The sequence below is a fragment of the Colias eurytheme genome, chromosome 12 (genome assembly GCF_061535395.1).
Source record: "Colias eurytheme isolate Ceu_HAF_F1 chromosome 12, ilColEury1 Martin Lab GWU primary, whole genome shotgun sequence".
Taxonomy (NCBI): domain Eukaryota; kingdom Metazoa; phylum Arthropoda; class Insecta; order Lepidoptera; family Pieridae; genus Colias; species Colias eurytheme.
The window spans coordinates 3,474,026-3,500,625 of NC_142991.1; the positions used below are offsets into that span (position 1 = coordinate 3,474,026).

The 26,600-nt window shown below is 30.8% G+C and overlaps 2 protein-coding genes across 3 annotated transcripts in view; one reads left to right on the top strand and one right to left on the bottom strand.

Annotated features, from left to right (window-relative positions):
* Nucleotides 1-26,600, top strand: part of tfc (Brevican core protein triforce) — a 72,931-nt gene that overhangs the window by 1,310 nt on the left and 45,021 nt on the right. The gene's annotated exons all lie outside the window — the stretch shown is intronic.
* Nucleotides 18,949-20,247, bottom strand: LOC149903869 (uncharacterized). The gene has a single exon (XM_090107659.1). It carries the CDS (start codon nucleotides 20,245-20,247, stop codon nucleotides 18,949-18,951), a length of 1,299 nt encoding a protein of 432 aa, XP_089963785.1.

Consider the following 26,600-nt stretch of genomic DNA (forward strand, 5'->3'; position numbering starts at 1 on the left):
ATAATATAATATATAAATCTCGTGTCACAATAAAATTCGCACACCATGTGCAGTTCGATCCAACTTAAGAGATAGGATAGTTTAAATATGTAGGTACCACGGGCGAAGCCGGGGCGGACCGCTAGTATGACTATAAACAATGTCCTTATCACCTTTGATAAGTGTAAGGGATTCTTTGATATGCTAAAACAGGTGTTCAAATCGTTTATCGACCGATATAAAATAACTCTCAACGAAATTATGTAACGATTGGCCGTGATTATGCACAGCTAAGTTTTCGGTTCGCCTCCGTTATACGACTTTTACTTTTAGTGACACAACTAAGTGTGATTTCTCTCTCGCAAACCAGCTAATAAGTACAGTGATATTATATCTTAATGCGTTCATAATGTCCAAAATATGTTTACTCGAGTAATCGTAAAAGTGGAAGTCGAGGAAGGTACTTTTTCATACTTTTTCATTGTAAAATACCTTCAACATGCATAATATACTTATTGTATGGGTAGGTTTGTTTGACACACACAAAAAATACCTGAAAATACAGCAGTGAATAGACAAAGTGTGTGAAATAAGTTATGTAGGTACTTATGTGTTTGTTAACAACAGTTAACCGTGAATTTTATCAATAACAATAGTGCAATTGTAACAAAGTCAGTTCTGTGCCGATATTCTTCTTTTTTGTTTTTTCATAACAACTTCACTCTTATATTCATTACTTTCACATTTATCAATAAAATGTAAAAGTTATAATAGTTATATGTACTCTTGCTTTTTTAATATAATTAGTTAGTTATAAACGTATGTTCAGAAAATAACAAGATTTGTTCTGTACCTAACAATAAATTATTAAGTATTAAAACTCTATTTAGATTTCAGCATTAACGCTAGATACCGTCTGTCGTCCTAAAACGCTAAATCAATCGTTTTGAATAAACATATTGTTTTCTTCGTTTTCTCGACGGCTCTTTAAAAATTCATTCAGTAAGTTAACGTAAATATTACGTTATACTTAAGATAGTTTGTGTTTTACGTTCAATTTTATTGGAACGTAACGTGTACGGAGTAAAGATTTAACGTTATGTCATCGACGCTTAAAAATACGGTTAGCAAAAACTCGATCAAACCGTGAGCCAAATGCCTTTTATGGTTGCACCGGTTGGTTAAAAAAGTTTGTACATACTGCACCTAGAAATGTATCGTTTTACGACCATTAACACGTTAAGAAACCGTTAATAACAATTAGAAAAAACAATCTTAATTGTTGCTCTGTTAGAGTTGGTTTTATATTGCCAGAATGCATAAACACATTTTAGCTCACTAACACAATCATTTACATCTATCTATATACCTACATTAAGTACCAGAAATTGGTTTACAATTTCCATTTTTTAAATATGTAATTTAACTTTACTTTTGTTTAATTTCCAAACCCAGAAAATAAATCGAGGTGAGTGCTGAGATGTATGTATACCTAATGTAAAAAATAATAATGAAAAAGTACCTGACTCTTTTTTATTATAATAATGTTAATGTATGCTAATGCTGAAATGAGAAAAAATAAGTCTATTGGATATGTAGAGAAAAAACACGACGAGTTTTAATAACTTATCAACGTACAAACCTTAAAAGTTAAAACAACAACTTATTTGCTTCGAATTTATATACCTAATTCTTGTTTTTCTCAAAAACATGGTAAACAAAACAAGCTTTTAGCAATATCACAAAGATTAATATTTTTGGCATGATGACAAGGACAATAAAATAAAAAAAATTATATCAACAACTTTTTTTACCTATTAGGTTATCGTATTTTTGAGATTTAAGAAGGCGGTATTTTTTAACTTTTTTGGGTCTTTTATTTACCTACCCATTAAAAGTAGGTATAATAAATGTTTAAAGGTTAAACTTTAAAATAGTGATTACGTATAAAAATGTTTTGATACAGAAATATTTCAATGTTTTTTTTTTTGAGATATAAAATTTGCTAATATAACGTTTATTACATAATTTATTATAACCTAAACGATGATACGAAAATGCTTCTTAAAATATTCTTTATCATACATTAAGGAAAACAAAAATTTGTTGATTGAACATAAAACGGGTCCCTAGACCGATCCCTCTTTTTAATTTAATTTATTTTATTTTTCTGCATTCCAATTATTTTTGGTTTCAAATAACGTAAAAATCGTAATTTTTGAAAAAAATGAAACGTATGAAACGTTCAAAAGTGTAAAACTTTTTATTAATGACTGATTTAATTGATTTTAGTTTTGTTTTCTAACCGAAATTTTAAAAGAATGTAAGTATTAAATTTTAATGATTGTCAAGTAGGGTAGACCGTACGTTTTGATTGAGTAATATGTTACTTTATGATATTACTGAGTAAAAATGGAAATAAACATAATTCGGAGATTTTGTTAATTTTTATGTTGAAACTTGAAACAATATATAAAACTGTTAATCTTATAGACTAAATGCTAATACATACTTTATTAGTAATAAAATAAACATTATGTACACGCTACAATCAGACCGTAACGGTAGAACGTAGGCTGACTTGTGAACACAATTTAATTGAGATATAGAGCCTGAATACCAGGTCATTGCCATCTTTTATTGGGTAAGATCTTAGGACTATTAAGCTCATCACGACACCATACACTACATTATAATACTAAGTGCACACTATTACAGAAACTTTAAATTATACCACAGATTATACTTACTTATTGTTTGTACACGCAGCTTAAATTATAGAAGGTTCCAGTTCAGTTGATTTTTAACAAATAATAGTGAGAAACCGTTTTACCATCGTAAGAAAATAAAAGATAAAGCTGGTATGTAAAGCATTCAATGCCTTCATTGACGTATTAAAACGGTAAAAGTGAAGCTGTATTTATTTGTAAACCAATTTTAATAAAATATTGCTCTAGGGTATATTAAATAATTGTTTTGTATATGATTTTAAGTACTATTTTCAATACGAATTACATATTATACTATTTTTACTTTATTATTTTCATAGCATTGTAGCCAAATTGTAAGCTTCTGTGTATAATATACTAGCTGCGCTCCGCGGTCCTGCGTGCCTCCTTGGTCTTAGCGTGATGATATATAGCCTATAGCCTTCCTCGATGAATGGACCATCGGAAACTGAAAGAATTTTTCAAATCGGACCATTAGTTCCATGGTAACTGAAAATGTCTTATTAATGCAATTTTAATAAGTAGCTAATAAGTTAGCGGCGAACATAAAAAAAATTAATTAATTACTATTCAGTATTCACATAAGTGTGGTTATTAAGGTAATATTTTATTTTCAACTAGCGGTCCGCCCCGGCTTCGCCCGTGGTACATGTTTACGTTTTCTCTACATAAGAACCATCCTCGTACTTCAAGGAATATAATAAAAAAAGAATTATCGAAATCGGTTCAGCCGTTCTCGAGTTATGCGCTTACCAACACATTTTGCGATTCATTTTTATATATAAGAATAGTAAGTATCTAACTACTTTAATTTAAAAAATAACAACACTGTGTACTAAGCACACGAATAACAAAACCAGTTGCTTATCTAAATTAGTTTTGGACACAAAAGGTAGCTTTCGACTATATTCCAATATTACTTCATCAATATACCTTTGTAATAATTATGTCAGTAGTGATAAATATTTTTATTTGTATCCTTGATAAATGTTTGAACATCGTTAATCATTAAGTAGGTATTTATAGGATAATCTTAATTTACATACATGTATATGACTTACCTGCTGTACTAACTGTACAATATTATTATGTTATTCATAATTTCAGAGCGCAATTTTCTAAATGGATTTGCTTCCGCTTTGGTTACCTACAAAAAAAAATTTGGTCACCGCTCAAGCGTTACTGAAGAGTATTTTTTTTCATCAATAAGATTCTATTACTTAAACAGATGACACTATATTATCAAACTTAACATTCCCTCTGGCACAGTTTAAGATTCATATAATCTCGACTCTATAATTATGTCTAGTCCTTCAAATACATATAACGAAGACCTGTAAATGACTCATTACAATTACTGTTATTTGTGGCAAATATGCAACAGCCATAAATTACATAAAGGGCACATTTTGTTCAAATATGTACTGAAACATAAATATGTTGTAATAAAATTAGAATACCTATAGCATGTAATTTGATTTTATGCGAGTTCAATGATCAATTTCTCTTATACGAAGATTACACGATTCTATAACAAAGTCAAGTTTCATGTGGAAATTGTATTACAAAGTTAAATACAATACAATACATAGTTGTAATTCATGCAAAACCTAAGGAGCTTTATACAATGCTGTTAAAAAAAGTTGCCTAGAACACAGTTAAGGAACATAATTTTTTGGTTTAAACTTTTAAATTTTGCAAATGTAAAGCATAAAAATATTGCCATTAATTAATACCGCATTTTAATAATTTTTACATGAAAATCATAATATCATGTCAAATCTCACTTTTTACACAATTATGACCGACCCGTTTTATGATTAGGGTGTCTTTCTCTTCTTATAATAATTATAAACATTAAAATTGAGAAATTCTATAGTGTGCTTTAATTTAAATATAATTATTGTCAGTTTAATCAATTTTTACAAAAAAAAAGACGGATTGCACTCCGGGAGTGCCGGCAGAAGTGAAAACTTGATTATTAACGTTCAGCATGTTTGATATTTTGGAATGGTATACGTCTTACGCATGGAATATAAGGGCTAAAAAAAAATCCGTCTTACTCTTTTTCGATCAGGCCACGTGTCCTGACGCGAGTTTAAGATTTTAGTTATACCCAACGCCGCTAAAGAAGTTTTCACTTCAAAAATACTTACACGTAAGTATGTCGTATACTTTGACAATAGATAAAAGATTAGCTAGGGATAATATAACAATTTATGCACTTAACCAAAAGCTTATGATCATTAAATAAATGTCTCTCTATGGTAGAGCAATCACTCTTCCTAGAAGAAGGCCAATATACAATTAATCTATTATGTTTTTGAAAATTGCCTGGAAAAAATTGACCTAGACTAAAATCTATCACTATTATTTTAAAGTATTTTTCACTTTTTGTATGTCTCTTTATCTGTAGGTATACATTTTGAGATATACTCACTCAGTCATAGCTTAGTCATAGATAATTTGGTGACATTTTGTCTCAATTAGTAAATAATAAAAAAATGGTTCATGGTCTAAAAAATATGTGAGTATTCATAGTACTTTTCCACGAACAAAACTCTTCGTATGTGAAATAAATCCCTTAAATCGAAAGTTATGTAATAACTAATAATAATAAACACATTAATTTGGTTTCCATAAAATCCTGAATCAATAATAAACATGTGTTTTAGTAAACAGGTTTCACACTCAGATATTTTCACAGTAGGGGGAAAGAATGTAGTATTATTGGTAGCTTAAAATTAATTACCATACTTTTATCGAAATTGAATATAAATTGTGGAATTTCCAAAGCTAAATGTCTATTTTTGATATCATGAATAATTAGTTTCTTTGTCAAGTTTACTACTTGAGACATTGATACCTATAATTATATATTATGTAGGCAAATATGAATTACCTAGGTACCTTGAAATAACTTCATGGTAACAATCGATTTAATTATTCTAATTTATTGTAGGTACCTATATACCTAGTTTTAAGTTAATGTGCTATGCAGTTTACCTGTTTATACGTTTTATTTTTTATAAGCATAAAGCTTTGTCAAATATTATTTCAAATAGTCTTTCACATATCCTCTTTCATCACCTTTCGAAGAATTAGTTACTGGTATTCACACTGGTATTTAATTCACCAACCGGTAGGTATCAAAATGTATACTGAGCATTTCGCTTTATAAAATGACATTCACCATAAAAAACGTAAAAATATAAATACCAAATAGGCAAATTGTGATGAGTGAAAGCAATTTCGCACGTTGGATAAAATTACAAAAACAAATATTACTTACGTTATAAATCAATGTCAATGAATATCACTAGTGCTTTTACTATTCCGCAATATTTCATAAACAACTTAATATTAATTCATTTTAAAAATGGCAATAGGCGGCTACGTAAACTGTGGAAAATTTTAAATTTTAGAATGGCGGGAATACAGGAAGTTCCCGCGTAAACAGAATCTTCAGGCAAAGGAATTATGTATACAGCCAAACATTTTGAATAGTTAACGAAAATCGAAAATATTATTCTTTAAAATTGAAGAATATATGTGTACAAATAATGTTATTTTTTTATATGATAAAACATGCCATAAAGTCTCATCACAGTTTTTACCTCCTATTTTTTCTCGTATATGACCTTAACATTTACATTAGAACTATAATAATAATTATAAGCCGTAAGATGATGGATTTGTTATGAAAAATATGTATTTAAACTACCTATTAATATCATTCCATAAGAATTCCAATAAATTTTTTGAAGGTATTCTCTATATGTATTTGTATGTTTGCCAATTGTAATAATTATAAGCCCGATCAAGCTATAGAAGCCCTCCTGGGCAAACAGCTGCAGCGATACAAAAAAAAACAATTGTAACTATAGGTATAGGGTAGGTACATTTATTACATAATATCGTTGGGAAAATCAGTAATACGAAGTTAGTAGCAATATCAAAGGCTCTCAGGAAAAATTAGTTTACTAATGCCTACTGACCAACCACTGTGTTTTAACTTCCCTCCCGCTGCGTGATAGCTTCAAACTCATCCAAAACAAATTAATTAGGAATCGAATTAGTTATAGAATCTCACTTGTATTATTTCATAGCCAATTTTACTCTTATAAATCAATTACTAATATAAATAATGATGAACTAGACTAAAATTGTGTGAGTAGCTATTTACCTAGCTATATATAATTCAGGGAAGTGCCTATTAGATAGTATTACCACAGATAATATAGTAGGTACACTGGTATAACCTATATCATCTGTGCTACATATTACAAAGTAAAATAAGCTGAACATTAGCTTTCAAACTGTAAAGTGTAAACCTATAGGTTTATGCAGTCTGAATAGAATTTTCGATTCGTTCTACATAACCAATTACTAAGTACTTATAAAGTCTGAATTCGGAGAGTCGGGCTTGAATAGAACCTTATCAATTATACACCTAGATTTGATCAAACGACTACTTATAGCTAATATATGCTCGTGTTTTCGAACTAGAATTTTAGTTGGAAAAACATAAGTATGCATTAGTATTGATTAGGTATCTAGATTCATTCGATGTTTATATGGACATAACCAGAATCATGATATAGATAAAAAATAATTCGAGTAGAAAGGTCAAGTATAAACTTGTATATATACATATATCTATAGTTATCGGAATTGGCGCTATATGGAAATTTTAACATAAAAACTATTCAAATCAATAATATTTTTTATGTATACTAACAGCTTCATAAAAATAATGAATAAGTTATCGTTTAGCATCACTTCGAAGACTGTAAATTAATTATTCACAAATTTTAACACCTCGTTGATATTTTAATGTAACGTTTCGTGCAGAAGTCGTAAACTAAATTGAGTTTATATCGAAATGCTTTACTTTTAAGTTTTAAACGATATCGAATGTTCGTAGAATTGCGAACGCGTTTTTAACTGTTTTTAACCTAGAGGTACATTTAAGTTGAAAAGGTTAGGTCAGTCTCAAAGACAAGAAATTAGTTCAATTAATGTGTAGTTAAAAACGTAGGATGAGCTTTTTATCGAGAACGGAAGTATGATTCAATCTATATATTTTTCTATTCTACTACAGCAGCAATAATCTATAATTTGATACAATATTGCAGTTAATTACTTAATTATGGGTAGGCTCTGTTCTTCATCATTTCCCTACAAAAACATATGAAACGTTTATGAATTTTATCGCACATTATCTACCTACGTATTATTACGTTACGTGCGTTACGTATTACATTTATGAATTTTATTGTATAATGGTCATGGAAACTTTTCATTTGAGAGTTTCACCCTTTTGCAAGAGCCTTTGCGAGGTCAAAGGAATTGTAGGAAGGAAGAGGAGGTGGGTAGCCTGGAATCCTTGCTTCCGACTATCTCGCGAAAATTCTCTTTTTCAACGTTACATGCGAAATATTTCAGAGATGTTAAAACGTATGAACATAGTTTGCGAAATAATTGATTCCCAAATTGTTTCCGATTCAACTCTATTTAGATCAACACGAAAATAAATATTTATAAGCGGATAGAGCCATCCAGAACCGTCTAGAATTGATGCAATACTACACAAATGTCAATTATTATAACAATTTCCACAGACTATATAATTAAATTATGAGTAGCCTTGATCATCCGTGAGAAGGTTACCTATGACCAGACTTAGAACTTAGGGTTCATAACATTTTATGGTAAACTATTTAATAATAAACATTCTAGAAATCACTATTTTAATGTGGCATTTATCGACTAATAATAATTAAAAGTGGCATGACTTGATGAGGTAGTTACATATATAATACTAGAGCCTAATACCGCCCCGGCTTCGCCCGTGGTACATATTTCGCAATAAAAGGTAGCCTATCACCTATGTCCTTTCTCGGGTATCAAAATATCTCCATACCAAATTTCATGCAAATTGGTTCAGTAGTTTAGGCGTGATTGAGTAACAAACAGACAGACAGAGTTACTTTCGCATAAATATAATATTAGTATGGATTTTTGCCTTTTTTTATTTGTTTTTTACTTCTTATGAAAACAAAGTTAATAAACTTTTATATAATTTTACAATAACAAAAGATAAACAGGTTCCTTCATGAGATTTTAATAACATGATTTTGAAATTATGACTGATGTGCTGAGAATTGCTTTATAAAATTAACTTTGGAATTATCTGACCATCAAATTATATACCTACTTATAACTATTAAATGTATGATAACTAAGGCCAAAGCTTTAACTGATTTATAATCATTATAGTACCTATTAGGTAAATTTTAAACATGTAGATATTTTACATTTTAATATCCTAGTTGTCTAGTTCATAAAAATACCATAAAGTTGCCATGAAAAATATTTGATGCTCCATGATAAAAAAGACTTTTTTATTTTTTTTTTTAAATTAAGAAAAAATTTACTGTATGTATACAGTTTAGAAATTTAAAAAAAAATTAAACACACTACAGCGAGTACATTTATTTTTATTTATTTTCTTATTTGTTATTTGATATATTATTATTTAAATGGTACAATAAATGGTGACTCAAGCTTATTGAAACGATTTTGTGGTCTGTAATCAATAGATTGCGAGCAAGGAAGAAATACTGTGATTATTTACTAGAAACTAGTAATTCCGAGGCACACGTATAATCAGATATGAATGCATATTTCAAATATTACAAAATAAATTCATATTGTAGCCCATGGACGTATAAAAAAAGACGGACGCCGTATTACGAACAAACAACGTGAAGCCACCATAGTAAGCTAGCGATCGCGTAAAGACAATAAACACGCACACACTCTCACCATAGTAAGCTAGTCGGCCGCCATTACGTCGTGAACTACCGACTGATTAACTGCGTCACTGTTTCACAAAAAATATTTAAAATGCCGTCTTGCGTGGTTAAATGGTGTCGCAACAGTACAATTTTAAATAACAAAACACAAGGGATTACATTCCACAGGGAAGCAAGTTATTTCTTTTATGTTTTAATGACAAAATTATTACGGCAAAATTTATAGAAAAAAATACAGCCGCCATTGTCATCAACACAGCTGTTGCCATGGCAACATGGCACACACGCATGGATGTTTCGCCGCCATTACTAGGCTTCACTCAATATTTAGGCGATATACCGTCCGTCTTTTTTTATACGTCCATGTTGTAGCCATTGTTTAGGTACCTTCTGCATAAGTAAGTGTAAGTTAAAAAGTAAGTAAGTGTAAGCTTCTCATGTATTTTCTGACTGTGGTACTGACCATGGGTGGAGTGGATTTCTTATTAAATTTATTTAATTACTTAAACTGTTATGAAGTCGGTTAAAAATGTAAAGGCAAATTAAATTTCGCTTGAACAAATTTCAAAATAGGAAGCGATTGTATAAAGAGATAGGTAAGAACATTGCGTGCATATAACTGAAGATTTGTGAGAGATAAACCCACTATTTGGTGAACAAATGGCTGGGTAAAAGAATATTGATTAGTTAAATGTAATGTGAGTGAATGGTATCGCCTGTTTTTGCAATAAACTGGACAATAAATACATATTTCTAGAAATTTAAGACAAAGCCACCTTCAGGTATCTCACTCCAAAATTGCAGTACTAATGTACACATATCTTTATTAATAATACAAAGCTGAAGAGTTTGCTTGTTTGTTTTAGGAACTACTGAACCGGTTACAAAAAATTTCGCAGCGCGTGCGGACCGCAAGAAATAGACCGGGAGATACTGACACAAAATTTCGAGTCATTTGTAACAGGATGGCGGTTCTACAGGGGTCTTAGTACGCAATGACAAAAAGAAAAATGATGGTGTGAACGCTGGTACCGGTGGGTTAGTCGCGTGGGCGTTAGTCGAACTCGTCGGAAAAATAGCGAAAGTCAAACGATTTGTAACACAAAAATTTTAGAATTTACCGATAGCCCATAAAAAAGAAGTAGGCGGTAGTGCCATGCCATACTTCTCCGGTATGACTTACAGCCCGCCATACCGACGCGAATGTGTTGATTTAAAAAAAACAATTATTCAACCATTTGTACCAAGCTAACTTTTGCACAGGTAACCATCGTCGTGCAGCCATTTACGAAAATCGCCATGCCATACTTTTCGGACGATTCCAAATGGTCGCCATACCGCCGAAAATCTGCATTTTTTTTTTATTTCGCCTATCTTTTTGTACCAGTATTGCATTTGACTTTTTGGAGAGTATTTGATAAAATGTGACCATTATTATATTTGCCATACTTCTAGTAGGGGGAAAAAGTGCTGTCATACTTGAAAAATAAATTTATTATTAATTTATATAAGTGAAGATTTCCAACACCTAGATCTTTGAAATTTTGTATTTATATTCGTTGATCCTCAAACTTACAGGAAAAATAAGTGCCATACTGTTACAAATCGTTTGACTTTCGCTATTTTCCGATGAGTTCGACTAACGCCCACGCGACTAAGCCGCCGGTACCAGCGTTCACACCATCATTTTTCTTTTTGTCATTGCGTACTAAGAACCCTGTAGAACCGCCATCCTGTTACAAATGACTCGAAATTTTGTGTCAGTATCTCCCGGTCTAAAAGTACAAATCAGTATTTAATTTTTAATGTTTTATACATAAAGCTATTACACAACTCGAACTTATAAAAGAAACCTATTTTCATTTCATACTATATCTCATCTCATATACCTTAAAGCAAAGTGTAGGTACCATGTAGGTACACAGGGTACACTCGTTTGTTAAATCTCTATATTTCTATCAACAAAACAGTCACCTATCGGAAAATGTCGTCATTAATTTCACAAATCAGTAACAAGGAAGAATGTTCCATTTCGATCTCAGACCATATCCATGCGTTTGCGCAACGTTGTTAACTGGAGCGCGGTCCGGATTTCGTCCTTTCACCACCACTTTATGGAGATTACCTATATTTAATTAAACTGCAATTAGCCTGTGCAAGTTTGCATCAATGTTGACTAAACATTAAAGTGTTTTAAACAATTTGTAAGTGTATCATAACAAGCTTTTATTTGTGGGGCTATTTTTCGACCAAAAGTCCAAGATTCAATTAAATGCCTAGGTATAATTTACGTTCAAAAATCTAGATAGAGTCTATATACTAGGATTTGTAAGTATTTCAAACTCATTATTTACCTATATATATTTGCCTACTTACACTTATTTGTTTTTTGGGGAGGAATATTAAAATAATTGATCACCGTAATTAGGTAGTACCTACTTGTTGTTTTTGTAATATAGTTTTACTTACAATATGAACGAAGCGCCAACATAACATCAATTATGTATTCATTTTCAAAAGGGCCACTTCGTGTTATGACAAGATGCTTGTATCAATGTGAAGGGCCCTCACAGTGACATGTGAATTAAAGGCCGAGAGACCACTGGTCATTGGATTAAATATTAAGTATACTTAATAGATTGTTGTGTTACCATGTAACAAATAGTTAGGAACATAGAACATGGGATATAGTTTTTGTTTTCTCTCTTTTTCTCCTATTAATGTTCTTGAAGGACATTTATTAACGTGTCCTATTAAATAAGAATTATCTTTATTTCAACATCTATATCTAACTTTAAATACACGACTCGGCTAGAGTGCATTTCAAGTTGTAGCGCCATTTTCATATTTTTCGTTTTCGCATGTTGCCTATTTTCTTTGGATTTTGAACCCATAATGGACAGGTTATATTTAACAAAAAACTCCATATCTATCAACCTGTATGTCAAAATTTACCGGAATGTGTTTAGACATCCGAAACATAATTATAAATTATTAATTTCGTGTTTATTATTCCTAGGGAGTAGGGATTTACCTATAAGTCGTTCAGTTACTAGTTGTATTATATTATTTTTATTTAAATTATATAATCTGTTCGAACCGTAAAATATCAAACTATTCACGGTCTGAGGAAATGACATTAATTTTTATATGCTCGCGGTGTCTAGGGAAATATAAGTTTAATTCCAAAGGCGAGACAGATTCGGATAGTGCATAGCGCTGTATTTTGTTCCAGTGAAATATAAAGACATTTTTATGAATTTTGCGGATAAAATTTATTTCAAAGCTCAATTTTGATATTTTAAACGTAATATAGAATTACATATTTATACCAAAATGTTGAAATTGAGCGGTTAAATCACAAAATATGTAAATTAAAACAAATATTTGTAACTTTGTTACATACTTCCTTCATATATCGTAATTCTCTTTTTCGAGATTTTTCCACAAAATGCGTTATTCAGGGCGTAACGAATGTACTATTTGAGACATAAAATATTAAATACTTAATCATAAACAAGACGATGCAGTAACATTGTGCGATATAATTTGCATATATGTACTTACATTAGCATTATCATAATAACACATAATACCATTATAATACATGGTCCACTTTCTTGCAACAATAGGCGAGGCTGAAATTGAATTAAATTAGTGTTGCATATATAATATTCACTAGACAAAACATGACGTGGGTTATGTGCTTTATGATTATGGCATTAGGTATACAGTATACTGTTATTATTTTTGCGAATTAATACAGTGCTTACAATATAACTACAGGTACTGTATAACCGTAGTATATTATTATTAGTCTGTGGTATAACATATTAAGGTGTGAACAGCAATACATACCTACTTATATACTAAATAGTGTCTTATATTTGCTTAATACACGCTACATATAGGTATAACTGACACTTCCGGAGGTCTTAGGTTATCTTGCAACTACCTTTACCTATAATATGTATTTCCATAAAAAATTACACCATTCCATTCTACGAAAAAACTCAAACCTTTTAATAATATGTAGTTTGCAATCCTTGTATGTACGTATATTTCCATGACGGCACATGCCTGCACGCAGAAATTTGCTTTTGAAATATTTAACAAGCAATACTTGATCCATTAATCAAATCTGAGGATATTATACATTACGCATGCTCTGTGAACTTTGTTGGTGATTAAGGCTTGTAAATAGAAAGGCTTTTAACGTGTTGTCACATTAAAGTTTTGAGAGTAATACAAAGATTCACAATGTGCAAACGCTTTCTAGCATCTGTTTGTTTGGGATTAAAAGCTTTTTTTTAATAAACCTGTTAAACATATTGTAGTGTTAACTAATTGAATTTCTACCTTTACATTTTAGTATTGTATTTAAAGAAATGAAAAAATCATCGACCAGTCGTCCTCCGTTTTCGCAAACTCTTGAAAATGTTTTCGATTCAGTTCTTTATTCCAAAGACTAGACAATAAACAGATACAGTTTTGAAACAATAAAAGATAGAACCATAATTGTTTTTGTAGTAGAAACGATGTCCCAAATACCAAGATACAGATAATATAATACTAGACCAAGATAATAATATTACGTCTTACATATTATTATTTGAAGACATTGTAACTATCGTCACGTAGATCGGCCGTATCATTGATGTAAAACGATGTAAATATGTAGCTTAATTTCACAAGATGAGAAATAAAGGCTTTCTTGATTTACGAAAGTCCAAGTAAATGGATTCGCAGGCTTACATAGTAAATTACCAATTTCTCAGATGACTAAAGCTATGTTTCAATTGTAACTTCAATTCTCAGCTCATGGTAAAAGAATCTTTACTTTGGTTATTAAATTTTGAGAGAAAAAATCTAGTTTCAAGAGGAAGGTGCTATCATTTAGTATGGTAAAAACTTAAACACATTTAACATTGTAATTGGGTGTTAAAAACCAATCTTACGAAATTGTAACTCAATTGGTTTACAATTGTAATTCCGGCTGAATCAAATAAATAATTTTAATGTATGGCATCTCATATAACAGCCAGCAATGCCAATATTAAGCTGCATTGATTAAGGCGTGCCACTTCAATTTGAGCAAAAAATACATTCCAATGTGTCGGAGAAATGAGTTGCATAAGTTTTACGAGTCGCACTACTACATTCTCCATGTTTATATTTGACTATCTGCGTGCCGCAGTTTCACCCGCGTAAATGAGTTTTTCCTTTTAATCCTAATGTTCCTAATTATTTTTATTAACTCCTTATTACATTGGCTATCTGTCATTTAAAGTCCTGTTAAAATCGGTCCAGCCGTCCCAGAGATAAGCCGGAACAAACAAATTGTGACAGCCAAAAATTGTAAAAATTACTATTTTGGTATATAAACCTCGTGTACATCATAATATATTGCTTAGCTATAATTTATGCATTTAGCAAAAAGCGGTTATTGTCATACTACAAACAGACACTAATTTTATTACTGGTAACTTCTATAGGTATTCGTTCAATACACTGTATCAAGGGTGATAAAGGCCAGCTAATTTGGGAATTTAAATGAGTATTATATCCATTATCCAATGATCATTGTCGCGGTAAGTGAGTGAACATTCGGGTAAATGATGACTTATCAATATCCATGTATATTTTTGAAAGCAACTTACACATCGATACAATAATGATATGTATTTAATGTTATCAGTCATAATAAATAATATGAGAGTTGTTTTTTAGTTTTAATACACCGACCTATAAAGGGTTCGGTGGTACCTACATAATATTTTCAATTTCTCGTACGTTACGACAACCATGTTTTTACTATGGTTTTTATGTCGATTCCAGTATTTGTAGGAAAATTATATTTCTTAAGTTCGTTGGTACTTGTACCAATGTAATTATTATGGAATTCCCAAAAATATGGATTGGCCCGCAAGTGCCGATTTTTGTAATTTCATGAATGTCATTACAATTAACCTTTCTCCAAAATCATTATTAAATCATAAGTAAATTGGTATAAGTCCATAAGCAGGTACTTAAGTACCTACATATATATGTACATATGTCAATATATGTAGTATAAGAAATTCTATGTCCTTGCCGGCTTGCTTGAAAAATATTTCTTTTACTGTTTTCTAAATATCTCTCTACATTTTGTTATGTTATTGTTTGTGTTGTGTTTATTGTTGTACAACAACAATTACTTAAGTATTTTTAGTTATCTTTTCAAACACTAATTTGATGAAGCATTGTACTGACCAATAAATGTATTTAATCATTATATTCAAGGCTCTTTAACAACTGATGATTCAATTCTACTTGTAACAAATCACTTTCTCTATAAAAACCGGACTTGATCTAATAACTATAGGTACATATACATCATATTCTGACTACTTCACTTTCATCAGCGTAGATACATTTGGAAGTTATTATGAGAAATACATACTTACTTATTATAATGCCAGATACTCCGATAGATATAGATTATAGATATATACGAATATGTTATTATACTTATTCTTTTGAATATTCATATATACCTTATTTATCACTTTACTATTATTGTTTTGTCTTTTAAATTCGGCACACATTTGCTCGATAATTTGTTAAGTAATTTTAAAACCTGTTAACTTATTTTTTAACAAATTACCTACAATCATATCAAGAGGCATCTATCAAAGCAACAGAAGGACGTTTAAATGTTAACTTTGATTGAATACAGGCCTAATAAGAAGTGATATCCGGATTTGTTAATCGTCAAAACATTACATACCACTATTACTCCAGGAAATACATCCAAATACCAATTCAATTAAATAATTTGATAAACAAGCCATTAAAATACCTCTATTGATAATCATTATAAACAAGTTAAATGTCTTAGGCCTACGAAATCATATTATATGTAATTCTTTCATCAGTGGTAACTATTAAAAAAAATTAAAGGTGTGACGTACAATTTTATTTATTTGTAGTTGAAAATTGAGAGGAATAAAACAATATAGTTTACCTATTTCCTCGAACTCTTGGAAATTCCTAAGCATTTTACCGATATGATATAACTCGATGCTATAATTACTTAACTTATGCAATCGTTTCCATGTACGAATCTTATTTGAATAGAGATACGTCTGATTAAATTTCTGAGATATAAAAAATACCTAATCAAAGGTGTGTGAGTTGTTAGTATGTAGATTCAATACATAGGCCACTTTCACCATCGTTATAATTATAGTGATAAAAAGTTTTGTCCAATAAAAAAGAGAACATAGTTATCATACCTATCTGTTTTGTAATGTGGAAATGACAAATCTAAGCATGGACTCACCAAAGCGTATTAGCAAATTCCAAAGTAAGGTAAGGTAACGGCACCAGTCGTGGACAAGCATCCAGTAATGGACAAAATAAATATTAAATTTAAATATTAAGACCAAAATTAACGTTATATAATTTGGCAATACTTAAAATAAAAGTTTGGTTCATAAGCTATCAAAATACGACATTTCATCTTATTCGGCCAAAATGTTTGAAGACGGCAGAACGTTATGTTTAGATGCTGCGACTCGTTTCGAAGAAATCCGTTTTTACTAAGAAAATCCTTAAGGAAGTGAGGACACAATTTTGGTTATAAGAATTTTTGTATTAATGTCAGCAAAATTTGATATTACTTTTATTTATAGTAGTTAAGTGTACGAAATATTACACGATTTAGTATCATGATAGGTTATGTTGTTTAAATAAAATTCATCAGTGTTCATAACTGGATTTAATTCTATGGATATATCCATTTATGGACATATGTCGAAAATAAACTTTTTTTAAAGGTTGAAAATTACATGCGCTTTTCTGTATTGTCTTTTCTTTCTGATTAATAATATACCTATCACGACCATTTCAAACAAAGGGTTCCAATATTGTACAACAATTGTCCATGACTGGATTTGCTTTGGTTCCTATAATGGACATTGATATTTTTTGTTAAAATTACGCTAATTGGTCCAACAACATAATATCTATCTAAACATGAAGAATATATTTTAGAACAATGGGTCATTATGTGCTGTGCGACTCGTTCTCGGCTTCATTCTCTATCACTGCGTAGAGAAGTCGCATACTTATGCGTATTGTAACGGATCTATCATAGAGAGTTCTCTGATGAACTGTTTGGATCGTTGTCTGCTGCTAAATTCCACCACCATATAGCACACACGCTTAAATTCCATCCACACCATCTTGACAACAGTTTAAAAAAAGCTTTTTGCCTCGTGCTACAATTTGGAATCCATATCGATGGACCGATCAGATTAAGGCTGCTGGCGGATTCAGATTGGCGATTCACTTCACGAGTGTAGCGGAATGCCAGGAAACAGAGAGATATGGCGGAACATCGTGAAGTGGGTAACATCTACCCCCTAGAGTGATATGACGAAGAAGAAAAAGTTCCAAAATGGATGGAATGGCAGTACTTTTTTTAGTTATATTTTTCATCCCTGACTTATTGAGAAAAAAAACCATATTGGTGTTTCTTAACGGACATAACTCGTATTTAACGATGCATTTTCCAATTTTTGCCTAGAAAATGGAAATTAAGACTGTTTTAAATATTATAAGCATGCAAAATAATTAATAAGTACTATTTTTTATAAATACATCCCCGATTTATTGTATTCCAATCACCATTTTCAAGATTCTATTGATAACTATAAGTCTTCTCCAAGTGTAAATAACAGGAGAAACGACATTAGGTACAGTCCATAAATGGGTGTTCATAACTGGATGTTGTCCAAAACTGGGTGTCCATCATTAGATTTTTCACTGTCCAACACTGGTGCAAAAAAGTGGTTTTTTAATTTATAAATAACTTCATTATTTATGCATTGTAATCTTTTTTCTAACATTGGTTACGTTAAACTAACATAGAACTAAAGGTATAACTAAACAATATCCAATAAAGTTAAAAAACCTACGAGAAATTTGCAAAAAACTTCAATTTTTCCCTTAATCTGTACAAGACTGGTGCCGTTACGTTAACTATTTGCGTGATATTTTTTGAGAAATTTTTGTTTACATCACTTTTATATTAGGTATTTAAAAATGTGAATGTGCTTTTTTAAGAAAAATCGATTATCAAACACGTGGCTGACGTATAATTTAGTGTTAAATAGAAAGTTAGGTTGGCGAATGTTGTTGTGATGAAAGATATTTCTTATGCCCTAGTATTTTATCGACCAGGATCTTGAATTAGAGCCTTATACGAAGTAAATGGTGAAATACATACAATGAAGATGTATCGAATAATGCAACTAGAATCATAGTAATAATATGATATTAATTTGAATCAAGAAAACAATAAAATGACATTGACTATTTACTATTGATAAAATAACATAAATTAATAAAACAATACATACATAAAATTAATTTTAAAACTCAGCCGTAAACCCTTTTACTTTATCTTGATATTGTTTATGTTTTTCTTCCAATGTTCTTAAAGCACTTGATGGTCGAAGTCCTCCTCCAATGTTAACCAAAAAACTTATTTCTACTGGTTGGATTTTTGCATTATTTTCCGTACGATCTGTATTGACTCCTTGGATCCTTGAACTCGATTTACTTCTGGAATTTTCTAATTTAGTATCAACTTTCTTATCTTTATGTCGAACATTGCCTCTAGCAGTTATACACTTCTTTATATTTTGATCACCTCTATCCTGATTGTCTGATTGTATGTTTATGTTCATTTGGTTATCTTTAATTCTTTTGTTTTGATCTGCTGATCTTGATTTTTGATATATTTTCCTGATAATTGATGTCTTTTGCTGAACCGACTTATTAACGAGGTATGATTTATTTTGATCTTCGTTAGTGCAAGTTTTTTTTTTGCCGGAATCGTGACGAGTTGCGGAATTACGACGAGAAGCTGACGCTTGTCTTTCGTGTTTCTTTGTGTTTTCTTCTTCGACAGACTTTTTATAAATCTTTAAACGATTAGCCATTCTCACTTTTTCTGAATACCTCTGCAGGCTTCGTGCTCTTTCTAATCTCGGTCTTATGTTTTCCATGTCAGGACCCAAGCCACCGAGTTTTAAATTTTGTATAGGTTGTGCTGTCGCTCTTCTTGCATGCCTTCGAGGTTGCGATACTTCTGAAACACTCTTTAAATTATTCTCTGCTATATCATCTTGTGATTTGCACTCTAAATCGTCAGTAAATTTAAGTTCTTCATATGATCGATCCAAATAATATGCCATATCTTGATTTATAAGTTTTTCATAATACATCTCATTGTATGCCTCTGTATTATAAAATTCGGTTTCATTGTTGTTGCCCGCATCGTCTATGCTTTCTCTTTCAGTGTCACCTACTTGAGGTGAAGTCGAGCGAATCTCCTCTGTTTGTTCTTTTTTGTTGATGTTGTTGTTACCACTGATTCGCTTGCGAAACATATCTAAATATGTAGTCTTTTTGGACGATTGCAAATATTTATTCAATAAATAACTTTTTGGCTCTTTTGAATTCGATTCTCGCTCATGATTTGGTTTATTTTGCTTATGTTTGTTCAACTTTGGGACTTTCATTAGCACATCATTCTCATAAAAAGGCACTAGGATCGTGTCCATCTTATCATCAGAAATTTGTTCTTTGATTGTTGATTTATTTTTAAAATCATTTTCAAGACTATCTAAAGAAATATCACTACACGAACTCGCAAGTTTATTCATAATTTATCCTATTTATTTGTTTGTTGTGCACTTCGACTTTTCCATTAAATTTCTTTTGAATAGATGTCACTCTTCAATTTTGACAACGTTATTATAATTAAAAATTTATGAATGAATTGTAAAAAGGTAATATATAATAGTGAAAATAGTATCCTTATTATATTTATTCAATACTAGCGGTCCGCCCCGGCTTCGCTCGTGGTACATATTTACGTTTTCTCTACATAAAAACCATCCTCGTACTTCAAGGAATATAATAAAAAAAGAATTATCGAAATCGGTTCAGCCGTTCTCGAGTTATGCGCTTACCAACACATTTTGCGATTCATTTTTATATATAAGAAGATTATAAATGCGAAAGTAACTCTGTCTGTCTGTCTGTTACTCAATCACGCCTAAACTGCTGAACCAATTTGCATGAAATTTGGTATGGAGATATTTTGATACCCGAGAAAGGACATAGGCTACCTTTTATTGCGAAATATGTACCACGGGCGAAGCCGGGGCGGACCACTAGTTGACAATAATTATACAGGGTGTAATCCACAGGTGTAATCGTTAAGTGTGCACAGGTGATTATTCCGTAAGTATTGCAGATATCAAAAAACTTTAAACTGATATCGAAAGCCCTTTACCTAATGAGTAAAATGACAATAACAACTTTTTATTTTTAAAAATTTATTATCCCATACATTTTGTATTCAAAGCAAATGTTCGAAGTGACGTCCTCGTTTTGGAATACCATTGTATTCCACATCGAGCTCTGTTTACAGTTTCTAAATTAATTTTCATTAAAATTTGCAAAGTAAATTCAGCACAAAACCAAAAAAAGAACGAAAACATTTCATATTACATGTTGAGGATTGTCAATAGTCATATCTCATACTAAAGGTATGGGCGTGTTTGATGTAAAATTTTTGGATATTTCCCGTTTTATTTTTAAAAAGTTATTATTGTCATTTTACATTAGGTAAAGGGCTTTTGATATCAGTTTAAAGTTTTTTGATATCTGCAATAGTTACGGAATAATCGCCTGTGCACACTTAACGATTACACCCTGTATATAAAAATGAAACCCGTTTTCCTTGGTCACGGCATCACGCGTGAACGGGTGGACCGATTTCGATAATTCTTTTTTTATTATATTCCTTGAAGTACGAGAATGGTTCTTATGTAGAGAAAACGTAAATATGCACCACGGGCGAAGCCGGGGCGGATCGCTAGTATTACAATATATAAGATTATATTCGACAAAACAAAACAGTAAACAAAATTACGAAACTATTGCAATTACTTAAAACAGTTTAAATTTAACTTAATCACTTAAGATGCAATTTCTTTGGATTTAAAGATGCTATCAACAAATTTGCAAAAGGGGAATCATGCTAAGTTGGAGGGTGAGAAATGTAATTAAATCTTCCGGATATTCGGTCTAAGGATTGTCGGTTCCAATCCGTAAGCCAAGTGTTGGCAAACTTCCAGAACACTACGAAACTGCTCGCAACAACTTAATAATATAAACTCAAAATTTAAACGCTGCAAGGAAAACAATAGTTTGCATTCCTCCAAAGCAAAAATGCGGAAGTAGGACAATTTAAACAATAGGTACGAATTGAATTTTATCTAAAGCGTATTTGTTTTCAGGACATCTTGTTTTATGGAATGCTTTGAAAGCTTTCAATGCACACAATAGGTCCTTTTTATTGACAAAAATATGGAACATTTTGAACTTATTTCGAAATCCTGTTTTATGGTTCAACGAAAACAGTACTGTGAGGGCAGAGGGTATACATAGAAAAATGTTCTCTTTGTGATTATTATGTGATGAATTATTTTGATTATTCAGAAACATTAGATTGAAGACATTGGCATGGCATGTTTTTGCTGCACTTTCTTATAAATTGAAATCCATTACCGGATTATCATTTTTGTAATAATATTACCAATTGCAATTCACATAATTCAAATTAGATACATTTGATCTCAAGAAATATAACAGAATTATCAGTTTATGTTATTTTTAGCTAAGTAGATACAACAATCTGGAATATTAAAAAAAACCCGGAAATACGCAACAAAATTGGCATTTATCTAAAAATATAGTCTAGTCGTTAATCATTAATTAAATGTGTACTAATTATACACAGATCAAGTAAATCATGTGATATATTGGTCTGACGATCATTTGGCATATCGGTAGTCCTTCAAAAAATGTAGATTTTTTTAATCAATCTTAATTTAGGTCAACCCATCAAATATCATCAACATATTTGACATATATCACGGAGTGTCTATATTAATTACTAATTAAGTCTACATCTGCTCTAGATCCAGTTTTTGAAGACATTTTTTAACATTAAATCTCTTTACGACTATAATATTCAGACGGTTTTATTGACCGTCCTTGGCCAAAAGGCAATTTAATTTTTTCTTTATATCGGCACCAATTAATCAAAATCAGGAATTCATCTAATATGTGTTAATAGGTCAAGTAAGAAATGAATAAACATATTTGGACGATATCGTTTAGCGCCTTATGCATATTATTGATTCGATTGAATTATTTATTATCTACGTAAGTAATGATATAATATCAAAATATTATGTTGTAATAATATTGATTTTATATCATTATCCCTAATATCTCTAATACCTGTAAATTCATTTTTATTATGTACTAGCTTTCCGCCTGCGGCTTCGCCCGCGTTTTCAAAGAAAAACCCGCATAGTTCCCGTTCCCGTGGGATTTCTGGGATAAAACCTAGCCTATATTACTCGTGGATAATGTAGCTTTCGAATGGTGAAAGAATTTTTAAAATCGGTCCAGTAGTTTATGAGCCTATTCATTACAATCAAACAAACAAACAAACAAAGTTTTCCTCTTTATAATATTAAATATATATTAATATTAATATATTAATATTATTAGTGTAGATAGGTAGTTAATGTTTTAAACTCTAAATTCTAATAGGTACTTAGTAGGCATCTAGACTTACGGAACTCATTTCGTTTGCAAGTTCGTCGTTACATGGAACAAAGATAAATAAATAATATGACATAATCCATACTAATATTATATATGCGAAAGTAACTCTGTCTGTCTGTCTGTTACTCAATCACGCCTAAACTACTGAACTAATTTTCATGAAATTTGGTATGGAGATATTTTGATACCCGAGAAAGGACATAGGCTACTTTTTATCCCGGGAAAATGACGCAATCCCGGAAATCTCACGGGAACGGGAACTATGCGGGTTTTTCTTTGACTGCGCGGGCGAAGCCGCGGGCGGAAACCTAGTTAATTAATAAATACATTATAAAACTTACAAACGATGTAATTGATTCATGCCGATGCGATGCAGTCAGAAACTTTTTTGTTTTAATGGCAAATTATACACGCAATGTTTTATGCGGTTTTGTTGCACTTTCTAAACCTTTTCCTATAAGTAGCTTATTTTGTTTTTTTAGACACGTATTTATTTCTTAAACTAGTAGGACTAAAAGTAAAATGAAAACTTTTTGGATCGATTTTTCAAATAGTAGAGCAGATCTAAAACAACAGTCAACAACTATTTTATATTGTAAACAATAAAATGTATAAGATTGTTCATTATCAATAAAATAGTTTCAATACAAAATAACAATTGAGAATCCGTGTTGCGATAGTATTCTAGTGAGATAACAATCACGTTAGCACGAATTACAAAGGAACTATACCAAGATGGTCATGATCATGATCTTACTTAGATATCTAATTGATTTGTAACTCTACTACGTTTTGTGTTATTTAACTCTGACAGAGGATATACGACAATTATTGTCCCTTTGTACATTCAAAGGAATACAGCAGCAGAACAATAGTGTATTGTGTTAATTTAATGTACCTGCCTATGTATTTTTTTCATATTGTTTACTTAATTAGATCCTAAATCCTAATGCCTTAGTCGTTTCCGTTTTCGTAGTTTTAAAGTTCAAATAGGTAAATGCAAAAAGGAGCAGTATTATGTAAAATAATTTTAAAATAAGCAACAGTAGTTACAAATCTCGTTAGTTGTAACTTGCAGCGGTTTCGCCAATCTTGTAGATTGAGATGGTGTAACGTAAAGGTGAACCACGCGTCTTCCTTAAGGAGTGCTCAAGGACTGTCAGGGCCGTATTAAAGGAATGTGGCTCCTTAGAAGTGGAGGACTTTTCTTTTTAAATGAATGCTTTGTAGAATTAAATAGTAATCTCAAGTTTAGATACTTGTAGTAGTAAATTTTATTGTTCGGTAAGGAGTGCTCAGTAGCCAGGACCGTGTTATAGGAATATTGGCTTGGAAATGGAAGACTAGATGAATATTTTGCAGCGTTTTGTAGAAATTATCTAGTGGCCAAATGAGGAAAGTTTAATCTTTAAATCGACAGGGAAATTGCATTCAAATCCACCTTGTAGACTAACGTTTACTTAATTCTGTTTTATTACATGTACCTACAATACTTGAATGATAGTAGAAAATTACTTAGAATCTATAAATAACGACTAAATTAAGTTATTTATTCATGCTCTAAATTATGAAAACTCTTCCCGGTTAGCTTTTATTTATTTAAAAACTAGCTGAATAAGGAAATAATTAAAAACATCTAAATGAATAACATTACCGCTTGAATTATGCTGAAAATTCTAGTTCAGTGAATTTAGTATTATAATTTGATATGCAAAATTCAAACTTAAATGGTTAATAGAAGAATTCGGACAAAATATTGTCCATAATGATGTCATCGAATCATAAACTGTTTGCATAAAATTTAGATAAATGCCTAGGTAATTTACAGAGAAACTAACCAAAATATTCGGTTCGAAAGGTTAAGGATACCTGAGTCTGTATTAGAAACGTTTTAATAAGATTTAACCTAATTTATTGTTAATAATATTAAACTATTCTAGAGCCAATCTAAATTCATTGTTAACTGAATTGTCTTGATATTTCAATGTTAATTGCATATTAGCATACTTCGAATTACTAATCAAAAGTTGCGCATCTTTTTGCCAAAAAGCTTGATACCATCTGTCAAAAATCAATCTTAATTTATTATCTACATTTTATTTCTTATTTTCCTGTGGAGAACGTGATGAAGATGAAGATGACCCCTTATTTATCTACGTAGTACCTACTGTATAATTATTTTTATAGTTATTTCAACTATTCTACCAATTATTTCAATTCTACCAAAGCCAGTTAGAAATTGATAATAATTTTAGTATCAATAATAATAATTGATATTAATTAATGAATCTCATGATAGCTCTTTACACTTATCACAATGCATTTAATCTATGATTTCGTGTGTGATAGTAGCAAGGTGACTTAAATTAGGATGCCTTCTACAAATGTGGGCCAAGGTGCAGTTCGGTGCCAATTGAAGTGACAAAACTAAGACTTAGTGATATCTACGTGTTCAGTTAATTTGTAACGCAGATTACCAGTATAATCTTAAAATTCATTAACTAATTAAAATGTGATCTTTAAATAAGCACAAATTATCTATCCATCTGCATTCATTTCAAACAAAACTGTAGGTACTGAAATAGGTTAACTTGAGTCATTTATGTTGTTGATTAAATTTTTAAAACTACAGGTCCGATTTCAAATATCTTAAGCTTTATATTTTTTGGTTTTTATACCGGCTTGATATTATGGGAAATAATATATTCTTCGTCTAAATATTTATTGCAAAGGCATTTGGAAATTGCAAGTAAAATCTATCTTTGCTTTTAGCTCAACAATTTTAATTTTAATATACTCTTTAGTATACATGATGTGGCATAAACAAATTTTTCTTTCTCATCTTAAATTACACCAAAATACTTTTACTCCTATTGTTTTCTCTAAATCTTGATTGCGCAGACAGTGGCAATGTGCATTGACATTGTGCCGAGGTCAAGTAAATGTGCTAACTTTGTTTCTAGGACCTAGGTGATAGATTTTACAGTATTTGTTTCTTTAAATTATTACTGAAGTAGCTGTGTTAAAATTATTACTAGAGTTTAAAATTAGGCTATGTAGGAACCTACTTGTTTTATAGAACTGGAGATTATCTCTACCATAACAAAGAGCGTGTGTGCCGAGCATACGTGTCAGAAGTAAAACTTCTTTGGCAAGATTCAAAGATACCAAAATCGTCACCCTTCTCCATGAGTGACGGTATTGCCATGACGCCAAAAAAAATCACACATTATTTACAACACCACGTTGCTCACATTAAATATTTACGACTCAGAAATTAATGCCTATAATTGCTTATTTTAGTTCAGATTTATAGCCCCAAAAGTCAATCGTAGATAATTAATATCAACTATAGGTTAAATATCTA

Excerpts from the sequence above, each read along its gene's own strand:
- LOC149903869 (XM_090107659.1), bottom strand. The coding sequence starts at position 20,247 with ATGAATAAACTTGCGAGTTCGTGTAGTGATATTTCTTTAGATAGTCTT.